A 16,979-nucleotide genomic window follows, 5' to 3' on the forward strand; every position below is an offset into this window, starting at 1 on the left:
CACGCGGCTCCGCTCCGTACACCTCGTACACACGCGGCTCCGCTCCGTACACCTCGTACACACGCGGCTCTGCTCCGTACACCTCGTACACATGCGGCTCCGCTCCGTACACATCGTACACGCGCGGCTCCGCTCCGTACACCTCGTACACGCGCGGCTCCGCTCCGTACACCTCGTACACTCGCGGCTCCGCTCCGTACACCTCGTACACACGTGGCTCCGCTCCGTACACACGCGGCTCCGCTCCGTACACCTCGTACACACACGGCTCCGCTCCGCTCCGTACACCTCGTACACACGCGGCTCTGCTCCGTACACCTCGTACACACGCGGCTCTGCTCCGTACACCTCGTACACACGCGGCTCTGCTCCGTACACCTCGTACACGCGCGGCTCTTCTCCGTACACCTCGTACACACGCGGCTCCGCTCCGTACACCTCGTACACACGCGGCTCCGCTCCGTACACCTCGTACACACGCGGCTCCGCTCCGTACACCTCGTACACACGCGGCTCCGCTCCGTACACCTCGTACACACGCGGCTCCTCTCCGCACACCTCGTACACACGCGGCTCTGCTACATCCACACTGTAAACCCCTCCTGACCCCACACATAAACTTCAGCTCATCCAGCACCATGACAACCAGCACAGCAGAGTCCTGCATCCACTGAGGCCCCTGATCATGTGACCCCTGACTCCTCCCCTCCTGTGACCTCATCACAGCTCTTGTGCGCACAGAGCAGCCATATATGTGGTGGCGGCTCTGCAGGTGGAGGTATGTGGAGACCCCCATTACTGGGCGCAGGGGGCATTAACCCCTTCAGCACGGAGACTCTTTTGGGGTCTTGTGTTGCCCCTTTATAAGAATCATAAGGTTTTTGTTCTGTTTCCTGTAATAGATACATACGACTCAACTATGGAGACAGGAAGGGAGGAAACGTATTGTTCTCATAGTACAGGACCCCTTTACTGGCCCACAGTGTAATGCCCCCATTATGCCCCTTATGCAGGATGTATGATGCCCCCACACAGTGTAATGCCCCCATGATGCCCCTTATGCAGGATGTATGATGCCCCCACACAGTGTAATGCCCCCATTATGCCCCTTATGCAGGATGTATGATGCCCCCACACAGTGTAATGTCCCCATTATGCCCCTTATGCAGGATGTATGATGCCCCCACACAGTGTAATGCCCCCATTATGCCCCTTATGCAGGATGTATGATGCCCCCACACAGTGTAATGCCCCCATTATGCCCCTTATGCAGGATGTATGATGCCCCCACACAGTGTAATGCCCCCATTATGCCCCTTATGCAGGATGTATGATGCCCCCACACAGTGTAATGCCCCCATTATGCCCCTTATGCAGGATGTATGATGCCCCCACACAGTGTAATGCCCCCATTATGCCCCTTATGCAGTATGTATGATGCCCCCACACAGTGTAATGCCCCCATTATACCCCTTATGCAGGATGTATGATGCCCCCACACAGTGTAATGCCCCCATTATGCCCCTTATGCAGTATGTATGATGCCCCCACACAGTGTAATGCCCCCATTATGCCCCTTATGCAGGATGTATGATGCCCCATACAGTGTAATGCCCCCATTATGCCCCTTATGTAGGATGTATGATGCCCCCACACAGTGTAATGCCCCCATTATGCCCCTTATGTAGGATGTATGATGCCCCCACACAGTGTAATGCCCCCATTATGCCCCTTATGCCGGATGTATGATGCCCCCACATAGTGTAATGCCCCCATTATGCCCCTTATGCAGGATGTATGATGCCCCCACACAGTGTAATTCCCCCATTATGCCCCTTATACAGTATGTATGATGCTCCCACGCAGTGTAATGCCCCCATGATGCCCCCACACAGTATAATGCCCCCATTATGCCCCTTATGCAGGATGTATGATGCCCCATACAGTGTAATGCCCCCATTATGCCCCTTATGCAGGATGTATGATGCCCCCCACACAGTGTAATGCCCCCATTATGCCCCTTATGCAGGATGTATGATGCCCCCCACACAGTGTAATGCCCCCATTATGCCCCTTATGCAGGATGTATGATGCCCCCCACACAGTGTAATGCCCCCATTATGCCCCTTATGCAGGATGTATGATGCCCCCACACAGTGTAATACCCCCATTATGCCCCTTATGCAGTATGTATGATGCCCCCACACAGTGTAATGCCCCCATTATGCCCCTTATGCAGGATGTATGATGCCCCCACACAGTGTAATGCCCCCATTATGCCCCTTATGCAGTATGTATAATGCCCCCATTATGCTCCTTATGTAGTACCTCTTGAAGCTCATCAAGAGAATGCCAAGAGTGTGCAAAGCAGTCATCAAAGCAAAAGGTGGCTACTTTGAAGAACCTAGAATATAAGACATATTTTCAGTTGTTTCACACTTTTTTGTTAAGTATATAATTCCACATGTGGTAATTCATAGTTTTGATGCCTTCAGTGTGAATGTACAATTTTCATAGTCATGAAAATACAGAAAAATCTTTAAATGAGAAGGTGTGTCCAAACTTTTGGTCTATAAAATATATATATATATATATATATATATATATATATATATAATGATAATTTTTTTGCCCTTTTGAGGTTGGGGGCCCAAGAACAGCTATTCCTGTGGGACCTGTGATTTCTATCTACGTTGCTGTGTATAGGATAATAGCGTATAATAAAGTTGTTATGGATGTGATTTAACTAAAATTGTGCAGTCAGCTCATTAACAACATTATGACAGCTGACACCCTGCAGTATCGGCCCCAGACGTTTTTGCGACCGATGAACCCCTTAAATACCGCTGTTAATCGCGACAGCACTATTTAAGTTGTTACAAGGGGGTCACAAGACCCCCTTTGTAACCACCGGACCCCCGCAATGAGAATTGCTGGTCCCGATGCTTACTATGGTACCCTGACTTCACGTGATGACCCCAGGGTACAGTGGTCTGTGAGATCTAGCTATAAGCTGACTATTCTCATACACTGCAGTTTATGAGAGCAGTGATAAAAAAAATAAAATTATACATGTCCCACAGTGAAATTAAGTATGTAAAAGACACAAAAAACCGCACACATCACGAAAAGCCGTTTCGCCATTTAAAACGCAGCGATTGTGATGCAACCAAAATAAACAACAGCAACAAAAAAAGTACACACAGTTGGTATCACTGGATCCGGAATGACCCGCTCTATAAAACTGGCATGTTATTTATTCTGTTTCGCGGACACCGTAAAAAAAATAAAAATAAATGCACACCAAAACATTGCTTATTCATCATACTGATTAGTGATCAAAAAGTTGTGTTAAAAAAAAAATGGTAAAAATGAAACCACCAAACCGCAAAAAACAAGCCCTAATATAGCTAATAGCCCTAATATAGCTCATTCGGCAAAAAAAAAATAAAAAAGTTTCAACTCTCAGAAAATGGCAATGCTAAAACAAATTCATTTTTGTAAAATATTATTTTTAGTCTGTAAAAATAGCAAAGCACAAAAATTATAAATCTGGTATTGCTGTAATCGCACCGACCCGATGAACAAATCGGTCTGATCACTTTTACTGCGCAGCGAATGGCGCAAAAAATATAGAAAAAATTACTGTATTGCTGGTTTTTGTTCATTTTATGTCTGAAAAATCTGCATAAAAAGCGATCAAAAAAATATATGCAAAATGGTACCAAAAAAATCTGCCACTCGACCTGCAAACAATAATCGATCTTACAGCTCTGTTTGCCAAAAAATAAAAAAGTTACGTGTGTTTTAGTCTAATGTGTTTGGAGGCGTTAAAAGGTAACTTATTGGACGCTGCCTCTGGCCCGGCCTAATAGACTTTTGTACATTGCAGGCCCAGACACCATTATTAGGCATTTAAGTATCGGAATAACTAGGCAGCCACATAATATCGAGTACTTGGGGGAGAAGGGGCATTGACCGAACTCTGTCAAACCTTCTTAGATGCCATGTTTGCATTTGACAGCAGTAAATGGTTAGACTGCCAGGGTTGGTGTAGCAGCCGTACCTGTGCCATCCCTGCAGGGTACATCTGTTCTGGTGCTCAAAAGACTTAATTTCTTTTAAAACAAATGTTTAACTTGTTAAAAAGTAACAAAATGTGTCTTGTGCTTTTTGCAGGTTTTTTTTTTCTTATTACAAGAATTGTTGGTGCCAATTTTCTTTTGAAACATTTTAATATCTGAGAAAAAAAAAGGTCAGTAAAGTCCGCTCAGTCTCAGCCTCGCTCAGATCCAGCCAGAGCAGCCTGGTTCATGAATAATAAAATAGGAGGAATGACCCATCGTATCAGGCTTTGAACTTGAATAAAACATAGCTTTTATTGAGCCATTAAAAAAAATGCTGCTACCACCATAATAAGTCTTAGTGCACACAAGGATCACAGCTGTCTCGACCTATGCGTTTCGACGTGCAGTCTTAATCATGGTCTGTCTGAACTGTGGACTAGTGAGCATATAAAGGTAGGTTGTAATTAAAGATAATAGTTATGTGCTCACTAGTCTCTGAGGTCAGTATGATTACCATAGACAAAAGGGAAATAAAAAGGTTAGTGACACATATATTATTATCCTCTAAAATGAATATCATTGACATGTAGAAAAAATAAAAATATTTGTGATACAAATATAGAATAAATATAGAAACTAGCGATATACCATGTCCAAGGTGTAAAGAAAACTGTCACTAATATTGTAGTATTAGATCCTGCCTGAGATTTAAAAATCTCAAGAATTAATAATCTGCTGGGATTTTACAACTCTGGAAATGTATGTGAAAAAGGAGATGATACCAAGGGGATTAAGGCTAAAATAAGTGGCCACAGCCCTGTATGATGAGACATTTCACACAGAGTGGAACTGCAGCCTTAGCGATTGTTCATTGAAGTTGATGGGTTAATCCTGAAATATGAGGAGCTGGAACTTACAAAAACTAAATCAGAAATAAAAATTATCCAATCCTCATTGGACAAATTTGTGCACAACAAGGATTTCACTAGCCATAATGACAAACTGAAAGCTAATTTAGCGAAGATAGAAGATTTTATTATGAACATTTAAAAAAACGAAATTCAAACATGATAGTGAGGATTACTCACAGAACAAAGTGTATGATTGGAATAAAGGTCCATTTTCTATTCTAAAAAAACGTCCCTACTAACGTACAACAAAACCTGCCAAAGTAAGTTTGAAGGGTATGGCTGTTTCTACAGATTTTTCTTCTACCTTTCCTACATCAAATCAGATGAACATTCAGATTCCTCAGTAAGCTCGGCAAGTGAAAATCAGCAATTTATGACCAGCAGAAGTATCCAGCAAAATACATCTACTAGCATGCCAAAAAACGGAGGAAAGGGGGGCCGCAAACACAAGCGGAAACACATATACCACCCGGAACAGAAACCACCGCTATTAGAGCTACCGATTTGGAATTTGTCCAATTTTGTGTTATCAGAGGAACAATTATCACTTTTAAGTTTTCCCCCTACCAACGAGTTTGCTGTATTAGAACAATTTTGGATGTTAATAGACTGGCGCGGACCCTTACTGTGAAATGTCATTTTGATAGCTCTGATATTGATGTTGAAAATATTACTGATGTTGCAACAGTTAATTCTGATATTACTCCTAACAAATCTTTTTCAGAACAAAAGGTGTTATTACAATTGAAATCATTGGAGAGGGAATCTATGAAGTCTGATACCTCTCTGAATAGTCTGTTTCATAGGGGAAATCCATCCTTTAATCCACTTCAATCACGTCCCATGGTTTTAGACCAGTTCAGGATCTTATTGAAAAGGATTTGGTTTCTCTAAACAAATGAAATCACTCATAATGGAAATAAAAATAACAATCTAACTAGAAAAGAAAAAATTGCCCTGAGGGAAATCAAAACTAATATGGATTTGACAGCAGACAAGCAGACAAGTGGGGCACAATAGTGGTATTACATTCGATTTAGCTCAATTTGATTAATTTAAGAAACAAGAAATACTGATGTGTATTTGGAACTAATCCGAGACCTCACCAATGATTTCAATATGGAATTATATATATTGCTACAAGAAGGTTTGAGTACAGGAGCCTTGGATAAAAAAAAAACTTGCGGAACAGCTCTATGTGGAACAACCTTTCATACCTATATATCATTAATTTCCTAAGATCCACAAAAACATATTTCCACCACCACTCAGACCAATAGTAGCGGGCTTAGGTTCTATGGGAGAGAGACTGGGTGTGTGGATAGATTTCTATCTTCAACCACTAGTGCAAGAAATTCCCAGCTACATTAGGGACTCTAAATTTGTGGCTACTGTATTTGAAGATTTTTCTATAGCAAGAGAATTATCACTGGCTATTATGCGATGTTATACACACGTGGTCAAAATTGTTGGTACCCCTCGTTTAATGAAAGAAAAACTCACAATGTCACAGAAATAACTTGAATTTGACAAAAGTAATGATAAATTAAAAACCCATGAAAATGAACAAATGAAAATCAGACATTGCTTTTCAACCCTGCTTCCACAGATTTTTGAAAAAAAATAAACTCATGAAATAGGCCTGGACAGAAAATATGGTACCCCTGAAAATAATGTGACAAAAGGGACATGTTAAATCAAGTTGTGTCCACTAATTAGCATCACAGGTGTCTACAATCTTGTAATCAGTCAGTGGGCCTGTATATAGGGCTACAGATACTCACTGTGCTGTTTGGTGACATGGTGTGTACCACACTCAACATGGACTAGAGGAAGCAAAGGAAAAAGTAGTCTCAGGAGATTAGAAAGAGAAAATTATAGACAAGCATGTTAAAGGTAAAGGTTATAAGACCATCTCCAAGCAGCTTGATGTTTCTGTGACTACAGTTGCACATATTATTCAGAAATTTAAGATCCATGGGACTGTAGCCAACCTCCCTGGACGTGGCCGCAGGAGGAAAATTGATGACAAATCAAAGAGACGGATAATACGAATGGTAACAAAAGAGCCCAGGATAACTTCTAAAGAGATTAAAGGTGAACTTCAATCTCAAGGAACATCAGTGTCAGATCGCACCATCCGTCGTTGTTTGATCCAAAGTGGACTTCATGGGAGACAACCAAGGAGAACACCATTGTTGGAAAAAAAATCATAAAAAATCCAGACTGGAATTTGCCAAACTACATGTTGACAAGCCACAACGCTTCTAGGAGAATGTCCTATGGACAGATGAGACAAAAATGGAAGTTTTTGGCAAGGCACATCAGCTCTATGTTGACAGACGGAAAAATGAAGCATATCAAGAAAAGAACACTGTCCCTACTGTGAAACATGGTTGAGGCTCTGTTATGTTCTAGGGCTCCTTTGCTGCATCTGGCACAGGGTGTCTTGAATCTGTGCAGGGTACAATGAAATTTCAAGACTATCAAGGGATTTTAGAGAGAAATGTGCTGCCCAGTGTCAAAAAGCTTGGTCTCAGTCGCAGGTCATGGGTCTTGCAACAAGATAATGACCCAAAACACACAGCTAAAAACACCCAAGAATGGCTAAGAGGAAACATTGGACTATTCTGAAGTGGCTTCTATGAGCCCTGACCTAAATCCTGTTGAGCATCTTTGTAAAGAGCTGAAAAATGCCGTCTGGGAAAGGCAACCTTCAAACGCGAGACAACTGGAGCAGTTTGCTCATGAGAAGTCGGCCAGAATACCTGTCGAGAGGTGCAGGAGTCTCATTTACAGTTACAGAAATTGTTTGATTGCAGTGATTGCCTCAAAAGGTTGTTCAACAAAATATTAAGTTAAGAGTACCATCATTTCTGTCCAGGCCTATTTTATGAGTTTTCATTTTTTTAAAAATTCTGTGGAAGCTGAAAAGCAATGTCTGACTTTCATTTGTTCATTTTCAAAGGTTTTTAATTTATTACTTTTGTCAGATTCAAGTTATTTCTGTGACCATTGTGGGGTTTTCTTTCATTAAACGAGGGGTACCAACAATTTTGATCACATGTGTAGGTCTATATCCATCCATACCACAGAGTGTAGCATTAACTAGCCTGAACTATCACTTGGATACCTATAGCACATATACAGTAGAAATAAAATAATTCATTATCATGTCGAATTTCTTCTAGATCATAATTATTTCTCCTTGACAATCATTTTTTTTTTTTTACGAAGAAGAGGAGTAAGTATGGTTAGCAAATTTTCACTGTCATTGGATTAATGTCCAAATGGGAGGAGCAAGACATTTACAATGAGAGCAATATTTACAGCCCAAAAATCACATGGTACGGTCGATTTATCGACGACCTCCTCCTGATGTGGGGAGGCACACAGGAGGAGGCGTTGAAATTTGCAGAAAATCTCAACAACAATGATTTCAATTTGAGATTCACACATTGTTTTGATTCTAGAGAAATGCATTTTTTGGATCTTAAATTGAACGGTGACAAATATCTCAATACAGTAAAAATAGCACCCTATAGAAAAGAGACTGCCAGTAACAGTATTCTGCAGGCCAATTCTTACCACCCGCTGCATATCACGCGCAATATTCCATATGGGGAATTAATTAGGGCGAAACAAAATTGTACTGATAATACTGCGTTTGATATGGAAGCCAGAGAAGTTTGTGACAGATTGGCAAAAAAATGTTATCTTGATTGGAATCTTATAAAATCATACAAAATGGCATCGAGCCTAGAACGTAAGGATCTTCCCAAAAATAAGGAGCGAAAAAAAGATTTGGGATGTGAAACTTCTCTACAACTTATAGTCCGCAGTATAACAAAGTGGTGTCCATTATAAAGAAATACATACAATGTTACACCAGGATCTGGGGCTTAATAATATTCTTACCAAGGATATTCGGTTTGTGGCTGTGGTACCACCCTGTCCCCCAGTCTTTTCCTGAGTGAAGAGCATAGGCTTTCTGAATCTACTACCTGGTTAAACCTTAGTGGTTTTTTCAAATGCGGAGCGAGCCGCTGTAAAGCGTGTTCACACACAGTGACAAAGGATATGTTTACCTCACTGCATAATAATCGTATATACAAAATACATGACTTTATTAATTGCAGCACACTCTGGCTTATATACCTTGTTGCATGTATTACCTGTAAGATCCAATACATTGGTTGTACTACCGGCCCTTTAATACTACGGATTAGAGGACACATATCTGATGTGGTTAATCCTTTGGCCACAAATATTTCAGCAGCGTCAACACACTTCCGAACGTTCCATAAATGGGAAGTTTCAGCACTGAAATTTCAAGGCATAGAAAGAGTGTATAGACCTATCCGGGGGGGGAGACCATAGACGCAAACTGCTAAATAGGGAACCATATTGGATTTTTATGTTAGAAACCCGAGTACCCTTTGGATTGAATCTCAGGCAGGATCTAATGCTACAATATTAATGACTGTTTTGTTTACACCTTGGACATGGTATATCGCTAGTTTTTATATTCATTCTATATTTGAATCACAAATATTTTTGTTTTTTCTACATGTCAATGATATTAATTTTAGAGGGTAATAATAATGTGTCACTAACCTTTTTATTTCCCTTTTGTCTATGGTAATCATACTGACCTCAGAGACTAGTGAGCACATAACTATTATCTTTAATTACAACCTACCTTTATATGCTCACTAGTCCACAGTTCAGACAGACCATGATTAAGACTGCACGTCGAAACGCATAGGTCGAGACAGCTGTGATCCTTGTGTGCACTAAGACTTATTATGGTGGTAGCAGCATTTTTTAATGGCTCAATAAAAGCTATGTTTTATTTAAGTTTATAGCCTGATACACTGGATCATTCCTCTTATTTTCTGATTTTAATATCTGCTTTTTTTATGGAGTTTTTCTTGTAATATAGGAAAGCCTAAGGCCAGAAATAAACCCCATAAACACTGTACATGGAAACTTTGGTATCAAATAACTCCTGTCTTTGTGGTCTTACAAACAATCTTTTATAAATGCCTCAAACTTCTGAGTGTGAATCAGACCTGAGATCTAACGTGATAGAAAATGAAAGTCCGGTGAAGACGGGAAACATTCATATAGACGGCCTGTGGAGATGTAGTCAGTGACGGACTCTGGCCAAATACGTTTATAGAGCCATAGTTATTTCTCATGTCACGTGTAATGAATATCTCCTGCAGTATTGCTAATGCCGATTCCAGTGTCGGTAAATGAGACGAGAATTAGCAATAAGGAAGATGAGTCTATGAGAAAGGTATTCACTTGCTGACTCGAAGGAAGGAACTGCTTGTTGTCTGTGGCCTAAAACATATAGATTTTATTACTACAGTAGATGTAAAGAAGAAAGCTAAATACTGTAAAACTTAAATCTCCTCAAATGTTTCCCTTATTATCTCCAGTAATTGTATTATTACACAGGATTTTTATGACTTTACATCTGCTCAACTTCTCATTCAGGTCTCTACAATATCGGATCCTCTTAGTGAAGATCTTCTATATAAGAGAATTTTCCTTAATTACGCATCAAAGATGGATATGGACACAGACAAGATGGCGGAGATGATATTCCACCTCACCCTAGAGATCCTCTTCCGGCTTACTGGAGAGGTGAGAGATTCTGATGACGTCACATTACATCATTCTTATCTATGGGAATAACAGATGGACAGAACTGGAGAGGTGAGGACTCTGGAAATGTCTGTAGTGAGATTTATTAATGTGTCTCTCCATAATCAGGATTACACAGTAGTAAAGAAGACCTCTAGTGAGTGCTGTCAGGACCCTGTGTCTGAGGGATGGGGAAGACCCCTGAGCCCAATCATGGAGCTTCCACCTCACCCCCTGATACATGAGGACATCAATGACCAGAAGATCCTAGAACTCACCTACAAGATGATTGAGCTGCTGACTGGAGAGGTGACACTGCTGGGAATGCTGGGACATTTTATAGTAAAGCTATGAAGGGATCAGGGGGATGACTGTATCATTGTATGTGTCAGGTTCCTAGAAGATGTCAGGATGTCGCTGTCTATTTCTCCATGGAGGAGTGGGAGTATTTAGAAGGACACAAAGATCTGTACAAGGACATCATGATGGCGGTTCCCCAGCCCCTCACATCACCAGGTAATAGACAGGACTGAATACACACGGCCTATAATTATCTGTATGTAAAGAATGAATTCAGTCCCTGTATGCGTTTCCTCCAGATCTATCCAGTAAGAAGACAACACCAGAGAGATGTCCACATCCTCTTCTTCCACAGGACTGTAAACAAGAAGATCCCAATGTTCCTCAGGATCATCAGGTAGATGGAGAGAAGGTGTCATGAGATCTCCCCTATGATGTGTATACGGCTGTGAAGGTCTTGTGTTCGATCTTGATTTATCCACCAGAATTATATGGTTTATACTTGTATAATGAGAATGGTGAAGATGGCTGGATTAGAGCTGATCGTTAGTGATGAGCGAGTGTAGTCGTTACTATTCGCTATACCCACGGATAGTACGGTATTCGGGTTGCTAGTTATATTGCGAGTATTTGTGTACTCGCTTCGCTATATTCGGATGTCCCGCCCTGCAGTTTTGGTGCCTCCTTTGCAGCCACTAAACATGCTGGGCTTCATAACCAATCACAGTAATGCCGCAGACATCTTGGTTGTGGCATTACTGTGATTGGCTGGCCACCCAGCTTCATAGGGTCTATTTAAACCCTGCTTCCGCCGCCATTTTGTGCACATTGCGTCTGGAGCCTGCATTCTATAAGCATAGGGAGAGATTGCTGAGCTGTTAGGGAGAGTGTTTAGGCCTTTTGATAAAACAAAAGCCCTTTTAAGGGCTACCTGCAATGTATACTAGTTCTGTGTTTAAAGGAGCTGCTCACTAGCTCCATAATACCACCAAAAAATAGCTCTTTTCAGAGCTGAAGGCACACAGCAAAGTCAGAGTACAAGGAGGGAGAGATTATGTGTTCTTCCAGTGTCAATTTTAAAACAGCTCTTGTCAGAGGCAAAGCAATATTTTCCAGCACACACAGAAGTAGCATTTTGTGCTGCCTTTTTTTTTAGCACCGGTCTATTTTCCCTGCTGTTTTAGGGGTCAGAGCCTACCTTCTGTCCATATTAGTCCACTTAAAAAAGCGTTCCCTTAACAAAGCAGTAGTCCAAACATTTCCTACTGCCTGCTACAAAGCATGCACCAGGCCATTTTACCCACTATTTTGGCTGTGACAGCTAGCTTGGCTTGTGCCATCAACATCTGAAAATCTGTCAACAAAACCCAAAATGCCAAAAAAGCCTGTTATGGGACGTGGACGTGGTGTTTTCAGTGGTGCGCGAGAAGGCACTCTGTCTGTGTCAGGTTAGAAGAAGCTTGATGCATCCACTATGTTCTTGGAAAAATTTCCCGGTTTGGAACGTAAACGTGTGTGGAAGCCAGAAGAGCAAGAGCAGATTCTGTCATGGATAGCAGACAAGGCCTCTACACATTTGTCAAGTAGCAACAAATCTTCCACGACCACACAGTCTACTGTGGATACACAGAAGACAGGCCCATCCAGTCCTGAAGCTGGTTCTCCTTCCTCCAACCATTATCAGTCACAGGATACATATGACCCCAAACTTGGCCACTCCGAGGATCTGTTTGGTACGTATCCTTTGGTTGGCTCTGGACTATCACCGTGCAGCATTGAAGAGGGACAAGAGAAGGTGGCGTGCGTTGATGCTCAAATATTTGAGGACCTATGGCCAGAAGAAAGCCACTTGGCGGAACGTCATTTTTAGTCTCCAGAGGTGGAGGCTAATGATGAGACACAGTTGCTATCAAGTCAGCCTACAATGTCAACTGGGAAGGAGGATTAGATGGAAGACGAGGTAGTCGATGATGAGTCCACTGATCCGACCTGGACCGTTGGCATGCATAGCCTTGACAGCAGCACAGAGGAAGATGGATAAGTAGCACCAACACAGGCACCAAGGGGTCGTGATTTGCCCAGAGTGAGAACTGGGTCAACTGTTCCCAAGAGCACCCTTGCTGTGCGCCAAGTCAGGGCAAGGGGGCGTTCAGCTGCTGTGTGGAATTTTTTTTTCTGAAAGTCCTTCAGAGAAAAACATTGTAGTCTGTAGCATCTGCCATACCAAGTTGAGCAGAGGCCAGGGCAAAGGCAACCTACATACTCACTCACCATCCAAGGCTCAAGTTCGATGCTTGAAAACCTTCTATTCGGGAGACATAAATACAAAACAAAAATCTAGGGTGAGAAGACATCAGCCCACCACCAGGATATAGCAGTACTACCGGACTAAGGCACCCTGAAGGAAAAGCCCCTCCAGAGACGGGCCGCCCTCCGGGCACCCAGTCTTTCATACTCCAGAAAACGTACCTTCACCAGGTCACCTAGGATGTTCCTCCAAACTTCATCTACACTGAGGATTTTACTCTGCATCAAAACTAAGACTTGTGTGTTCCACGTGAAATACCTGGCCACTACACTTTCTATGAATGAAATGGTTCGGTCCCTTCTCCCAAGGTCTCCGAACGCTCCATAGGCCCACCCGGCATAGAACAGAGTAGCCAGCCACGGCCAACCAATGTTAACTCCCACCCTGTTGTACACCTCTGTATTAAAGGGACAATGAAGTATGAATTGATTCATGCTTTCCAGTATGTTAGCACAAGCCTCACGGGAGTAGCGGCAAGTCAAGTCCCAGTACTTCTTGGGGATCCTGCTAGAATTTAACAAACTCAACCCAACCTCCAGATCCTGACTTGGGCAGTCCTTGAGGACCAATGGACTCTGAAAATGAGAAGGCAAGACCCTCCTATCGAGGAGTTTCCTCGGGAGGGACCTCACCTCCCACATTCCCAGACCTTACCGGTGGATCATTTTCAGAACCAGGGTAACAAAAGCGGGGAGATGCCCATGCGGTGTGCGAAGATCCATCAATCTTCCCCCTGTCTCCCATTCCTGGAAGAAAGGCTGAAACCATCCTTTGCAGGATAATACCCACGGAGGAGCCCTCTCTTTCCAGAGGTTTGCCACGTTAACTTTCAAGAAGGTGTTCACTAGGAACACCACGGAGCTCACCATATCCAACCACCCTAGTCTCCTTGTGCGGTAAGTGACCTCCCGCTTGACTAGGTTCAGTCTATTCCCCCATAACATCTGGAAGAACAGACTGTAGACCCGTGTCCAAAGAGGCTCTGGCAAGACACAGATGCTGCCTAGGTAGATTATCAAGGGGAGCAGGAAAGCTTTGCACAGGCCAACCTTTTCCCTCAGGGTCAAAGACCAACCCTTCCATTGGTCCACTCTTTGGGCGACACCTTTTGATTCTGCCTTCCCAGTTTTTCATGGGGTAATCACCCTGGCTGAATTCGGTGCCCAGAACTTTGGCGTGTTCTTGGTGTTCGGGGAGGTTGTCCGGAAGATCAAACCCCGGTTCTCTGCCTCCCAGCCAGAGACTTTCACACTTATCCTGGTTGACCTTTGACCCGGATGCCTCAGAGTAGCGCTCCACTTCTGGCATCACCACTATTGCATCCTCTTGCGAAGAAACAAAGACGGTGACATCGTCCGCATAGGCCACCCCTCAGGATAGCCTCCGGCGCCTCCCTGCCCATCCGCACCCCTGCCAACGATCCACAATCGAACCGTCTGAGAATGGGATCAACTGCAAAGGCGTAAAGCAAAGGGCTAAGAGGACAGCCCTGACGGACACCAGATCCTACCCTGAAAGGTTGTCCAATCCACCCATTTACCAGAGGGAAAGTCTCAGCCTTTGCATACAAGGTCTTAAGCCAGTCCACAAACCCTCCAGGCAGACCATACCTCAAGAGTGGACCAGAGGTACTCATGGTTAACCCTATCAAAGGCTTTTGCCTGATCCAGGGTCAGCAAGAACCCCTTCCAAAGGCCTGCCCTGCCTTGCTCCATGGCCTCTTGGACAACAAGAACAGCAGTAAAAGTGCTACTGCCAGGAACGCAACAGTGCTGAGCCTTCGAAAGGAGCCGGGGTGCAAACTTCACCAGCCTGTTGAAAAGTATCTTAGCCAAAATCTTCCTGTTCACATTGAGAAGTGCTATGGGATGCCAATTATCAATGCGTGACGGATCCTCAGCCTTCGACAAAATGATCAAAGCTGACCTCCTTAATGATCTCGGCAGAGTGCCTGAGGAGAGACACTCATTAAACACCCGAGTCAAGAGAGGGACTAAATAGTCCCTAAAGGTCCTAAAGAACTCGGATGTTAAGCCATCCAGACCTGGTGACTTTTTGGGTCTAAGCCCATCAATCACCAGTCTCGTTTCCTCTTCAACTTTGAGTACTGCACACACCTCGTGAGCAGTGATCAGGCTATTATTAGCATAACCATCCCGCAGCTGTGTCTCTTGAAACAATCACTGCATAATCTCAGAGAGGAAGCTTTGAGTGCCCAGCATGTTGGTATGGAGCCAGATTTCCCAATGGGTGTTACTACCCAGCCCACTCAATATTCTGAGGCAACAATGGGTGATGAGGGGACTTGTAATGCTATAGAGGGGACACCCAACCCAAGCTTCATGTCTGTCCAGGCTGGATGGGCTGGAGAGGAGAACGAGGAGGTGGAGGAGAAGGCAAGTCAGCGTGAGGAGAGGATGGGTACTTTTGGGGACACAGAACATTTGCCTTTTTGCATCTTGGCCCACATGGCACAGTTCATGTGTAAGTGTCTGTGGCAAGACCCTCGCGTGATTCACATTTTATCCAACAACCTATACTGCTTGGCCACCTTTCTCGATCCACGGTACAAGGAGAAATTTCCTTCTTTCCTTTTGGAGTCACCAAAGAGTTTTACAATGGAATCGTTCAAGAGGGCCGTTGTAGATCAGTTGCTGAAAACGTCACCCTCAGACAATGCTGGTGGCAGAGGTACCAGCTCTTTTCTACACTAAGGGATAATGGGGAGAGACACGAACATCAGCTCCAATGGAGGTGGAGGAAAATGTGCACAAATTGGGCTATTTTCAGTAAACCAGCACAACAGCAAGGGCTATCTGTGCCTGTAATAATGCCAAGGAGGGATAAGTTGCAGAACATGGTCAAGGGTTACTTAAGTGACCATACGTGCGTCCTTTCTGACGCTTCAGTTCCCTTTAATTATTGGGTGTCTAAACTGAACACTTGGCCCAACCTCTCCTTATATGCCTTGGAGGTGCTGGCCTGCCTGGCTGCTAGTGTGGTGTCTGAGCGTGATTTCAGTTCCACTGGGGCAATCATCACTGGTAGGCGCACACGCCTCTCCACGGAAAATGCAGAGTGGATTTACTCTTGCTTAGGACAACCTCTCCTCCGAGCGGTCCTAGACGCTGGAGTTTCCTGGCTTCACCGGACAGGAACGGATCAGATGCTCCTTACTACCACAGTAAAAATAGCTCCCCTCGGCTCTGCGTGTTTCTTGGCGAGACTTGACCATCTTGGTCTGGTCGATCTGCATGGGTTCGGGCGAGCGTGCCCGGGGAGTTGCTGGTTGGGAGGCAGGTTTCTGGAAAACAGTAGCAAGATGAGGAAATCTTCTCTCCCGGGTAGTCTCCTTAGCTCATTCCAAGAAACTGATGTCAATCCGGGTAGCTTGTGACACCAGGTCATCCAGGGTGGTAGGAATGTCCTGGCCGGCTAGCTCGTCCTTGCTCCGTCCAGAAAGACCCTCCCAGAAGGTGGACACCAGGGCCTCGTTGTTCTAGGCAAGCTCAGATGCGAGGATACGGAACTGTATGGCATACTGGCCCACGGTGAGACTCCCTTGGCGGAGACTGAGCAATGAGGAGGCAGTAGAAGTCCTTCGTCCAGGCTCATCGAAGACCTTCCGGAAGGCAGTGAGGAAAGCCGGAAGATCTGACACCAGGGGATCCCCTCTCTCCCATAAAGGGTTTAGCCATGCCAATGCTTCCCCGGTGAGGTGAGACATGATGAATG

At 44.0% G+C, this 16,979-nt stretch overlaps 1 protein-coding gene across 1 annotated transcript in view; it reads left to right on the plus strand.

Annotated features, from left to right (window-relative positions):
- The first annotated feature begins 711 nt into the window (after positions 1–711).
- Positions 712–16,979, plus strand: part of LOC141270852 (uncharacterized) — a 43,755-nt gene continuing 27,487 nt past the window's right edge. The window contains exons 1-5 of the mRNA XM_073680949.1: positions 712–778; positions 4,180–4,255; positions 10,487–10,636; positions 10,766–10,945; positions 11,029–11,152. Coding sequence (XP_073537050.1) covers positions 10,559–10,636; positions 10,766–10,945; positions 11,029–11,152 — 382 coding nt within the window. The 5' untranslated portion in view covers positions 712–778; positions 4,180–4,255; positions 10,487–10,558. The remainder of the gene's footprint in view (positions 779–4,179; positions 4,256–10,486; positions 10,637–10,765; positions 10,946–11,028; positions 11,153–16,979) is intronic.

This window comes from Phyllobates terribilis, unplaced genomic scaffold, assembly GCF_046119375.1.
Source record: "Phyllobates terribilis strain yellow unplaced genomic scaffold, ASM4611937v1 Scaffold_5__5_contigs__length_657084704, whole genome shotgun sequence".
Classification (NCBI taxonomy): domain Eukaryota; kingdom Metazoa; phylum Chordata; class Amphibia; order Anura; family Dendrobatidae; genus Phyllobates; species Phyllobates terribilis.